This window comes from Coregonus lavaretus (assembly GCF_964263955.1).
Source record: "Coregonus lavaretus genome assembly, chromosome: 7".
NCBI lineage: Eukaryota > Metazoa > Chordata > Actinopteri > Salmoniformes > Salmonidae > Coregonus > Coregonus lavaretus.
The window spans coordinates 57,935,220-57,939,091 of NC_139994.1; the positions used below are offsets into that span (position 1 = coordinate 57,935,220).

The 3,872-nt window shown below is 42.1% G+C and overlaps 1 protein-coding gene across 1 annotated transcript; it reads left to right on the forward strand.

Moving 5' to 3' along the window:
- Window positions 1-264: 264 nt before the first annotated feature.
- Window positions 265-1,566, forward strand: LOC311131769 (alpha-2 adrenergic receptor-like; the record flags this gene model as incomplete). The annotated part of the gene is made up of 1 exon (XM_084164900.1): window positions 265-1,566. The coding sequence occupies one exon, from the start codon at window positions 265-267 to the stop codon at window positions 1,564-1,566; it is 1,302 nt and encodes a 433-aa protein (XP_084021026.1).
- Window positions 1,567-3,872: the final 2,306 nt, after the last annotated feature.

Sequence of the window (3,872 nt, forward strand, 5' to 3'; positions counted from 1 at the left end):
GATAGAGAACGGTTGCCTGTCATGCTATAACAGTATGCACGTACAAGGCAAGGTGGCATGATCGTTTAGTCAATTAACCAGATATATATTTGTTTATTTTCTATTTGAAAAAGGCTTATTTGGCGTCTAATCCACGAGACATGCGTTCCGTCACCATTGTGCGCATTTTCATTTTGGCAATGAAAATACCGACAATTTATCATGGACTCTACATGCATAAAGTGAATGTCTTTTCCTGAATCGACAATTCTGGAATAAAAAGAAATGGACGGGATGGATTCGTTTAATTCTAGCGGAGTTGACACGTTCCCTGTTGTCAACTTAAATTCCTCATCAGAAAGTCCATATTCTTCGGCTACAATAGCGAGTCTTGCAGCACTTGTAAGTTTTCTTATTTTGTTTACAGTGGTCGGGAACGTTCTGGTTGTAATTGCGGTGTTAACAAGCAGGGCAATGAAAGCTCCCCAGAACCTGTTTTTGGTTTCGTTAGCCACCGCAGACATTCTGGTCGCCACTTTGGTGATGCCCTTTTCTCTAGCAAACGAACTTATGGGCTACTGGTATTTCGGGAGAGTTTGGTGTGGAATTTACCTCGCTTTAGATGTCTTATTTTGCACTTCGTCCATCGTCCATCTGTGCGCAATCAGTTTGGACCGCTACTGGTCCGTTACGCAAGCTGTTGAATATAATCTCAAACGGACTCCTAAACGAGTGAAGTGTATTATCGTCATTGTATGGCTTATATCTGCCATGATATCCTCTCCTCCGTTATTATCAATAGACAAGAACAATGATAACTCTCAGTACCCAGGGTGTGAGCTGAACAATGACACTTGGTACATCCTCTCCTCTAGCATTGCATCATTCTTTGCTCCTTGCCTAATCATGATATTAGTGTATATTAGAATATACCAAGTGGCCAAGACCAGGACCAGGGGCATGTCGGAGAAAAAACATGGTCCTGGTGAACCTACAATGACTGAGAATGGGCTAAGCAAAGCCACCTTGTGCAAAATCAACGGGGACAGAGAGACCGGGCACTGCCAGTGCCCACTCACGCCCAGCATGATGACCACAGGGGTTCATGATGAGGGGGACCTGGAGGAGAGCTCCTCCTCAGAGGGCAAAGGTCACACCAAACCTCAGGACCTGAACCATAAGAGGATCAAGAGGGCCAGCCGGAAGAACAGCGCCATCTCCAAACACTCCAGCCGGATCTCCAGAGCCAGCAACAAATCCATGGACCTGTTCGCCTCCAGGAGGAAGAGGAGGAGGAGCTCTGTGTCCATGAAAAAGGTTTCCCAGGCCAGGGAGAAGAGGTTCACCTTTGTGCTGGCGGTGGTCATGGGGGTATTTGTGGTGTGCTGGTTCCCATTCTTCTTCAGCTACTGCCTGCACGGAGTGTGCGGGGACCCCTGTAAGATCCCCGAACCCCTCTTTAAATTCTTCTTCTGGATTGGCTACTGCAACAGCTCCCTCAACCCCGCCATCTACACCATCTTCAACCAGGATTTCCGGCGCGCCTTTCAGAAAATCCTTTGCAAGTCATGGAAAAAATCCTTCTAGATAAATGTAATACTGGGAGGGACAAGCCAAGACTAAATATGCCCTGAGATGACCTTGACAATCTCAATATGGACGTATGAAATCTACCATGGAATATTGATATGAACGAAGCCTTTTTTGTATTCGACCATATGAACAATGCAACGTGCATACTGTACTTACAGTGGGCAGACACATTGTCATGCTGTAACTCAATTGAGAGAGCATCATTCTGAATTACGCCTTCATATCCCCTCACAGGCAACGCTAGTGCTCGTATTACCCTAAATATTTCTGTTACTGGCCTGCATATTTGCCATCCACGTTTAGTGTGTGCATATTGGTTCCCAGAACAAGATGTTCTGAAGTGTATCGCAAGGCTTTAACTCAATGTTATATTAGATATCTGGTACTCCTGAGTCCTCTACAACGAAAGTAACACCATTTCCAGGCTAATCATGTTAATGCGAAAGCACAGGGAACTAGACAGGTGCATCAGCAGTCTAATCCACTATGTTGACTTGTCATGGGTAATGATTTCCAAGTGGACCCTAGGGATTACAGACAAATGGTTGAGGTGTTGAGGGCTGAGTATACTTTTTTTAAATGTGGGCTACAGTTGTTCCTTTTATTTAAAATAGTAAGAAAGCTCCTTATTTTTCACGTTGGATGCTGATGAATAAATATTTAAGAATAAAACATCAAGTATTTATTTTAAGTACCTCTCTTGCGGACTGTGTCTGTAAAATTATTTTACATATTTAGCATTTTGTTTTGCAAGTGGTGCTTTTTCTTATGCTTAAAGTAGTGGGCTATCATGAAAAATAAACGCTGAAGAAATCTTATCTAAGCTCTATTGTGATGTTGGACTTATGGCATATATATATATATATATATATATATATATATATACACAGTGGAGCACTCTGACAATGATGCACAAGTGTTTTGACATGCTTGAGTGATTGAGAGATACTGGGGTTGCCAAGTGCTGTCTTCTGCAAGGGATTCTGAGATAACGTGCCCTGCCAGCATCAATCACTGTCTAAAGTGCACTCTGTAAGATGTCTGGCAACCCATTTGTCCCTCAGATGGTATACAAACAAGCTTTTTATGTTTTGACTCTAGAAACATGGTAACAGAACAGCTCCAGGACAACCATGCATTTACGTTATCCTTTCTATTCATAGACATTCGTTTGCACTGTCTGACGATTTAAAATGCATGTCAAATATAATTAGGGAATGCTAAAGGGAGATGGTTAAAATGTCGCTGCAACAGCTTCCTGGAAAAATATCAGCTGTATTTAGCTGCCTAAATCATTATTTTGGGGAAAGCAATTCCTTTGTGGCAATCCTAACCAAACCCACCCATCCCATTGACTGGCTTGGGGGTGTCTCATCATGGCGGCGTACCGATTCTCCTCCCTTCTCCGAAAGTGTGCACTTGCACACTCCCAGTCATGGATCTACAATCCAATAGAGGGAGTGTGGGAGAAGTGTGGAGAATTGGGATGCAGCCCATTTTTCCCTCACCAATCCATAACATTCAGATTAGTATCCTTCCACAAAGGGAATGAAACAAGGAAGTATTCCAGAGTATTGGGACGTAGCCTGTTTGTTTTACTAAGTAGCCTCACAGATCCCTAGTGTAATGTAATGGAAACACTTTCTGAAGTTATCTGTGAAAATGATAGAAGCTGCAGTAATGGGGTCAACCAAAGTTCCCGTCCCCCTGACACAGACTGGCCATGTCAATACCAGGGTGTTGGTGACCTTTTAGAACAACAGGTTTTATGTCACTTGGCTGAGAGGAGATAATTCAATATTCCCCACTGCCCCATGGACATCAGCAAGGTGGAACTGAATCTTTCCTCCACTTTAAACTGCTGCTGTGTTTGGGGTGCCAATGTAACATCTCTTTGTAATGGTCTACATCTTTTGTGTTTGTTCAAATGCAGTCCGGGATCTTAAGGACAACTAATTCGTAACATATTGTACGAATTGCACATTATATATATTTTTTATTATAATAAATTTTGCCACTAGCTGAAATTATTCAAACATTTCGGAGCATCACTTCAACTGCTGTTATAGTGTGATAGTAAATGTAGACGTGTAGACATAGAGGGTTGTTTTGTTATTTACCAGTAAAAAAACGGATTAAATATACTGTATATGATATCGATGTAGGCTTTCTAAAGGAATTATGTTAACCCTTTAACCTAACTAAATCGAACTAATTTAATTTGTATGTTTTATGATTTTCCATTTAGATCAGCTTAGCAGTGAGTGCAGTGGACACATCACCCCCATTGACTTCCTGTG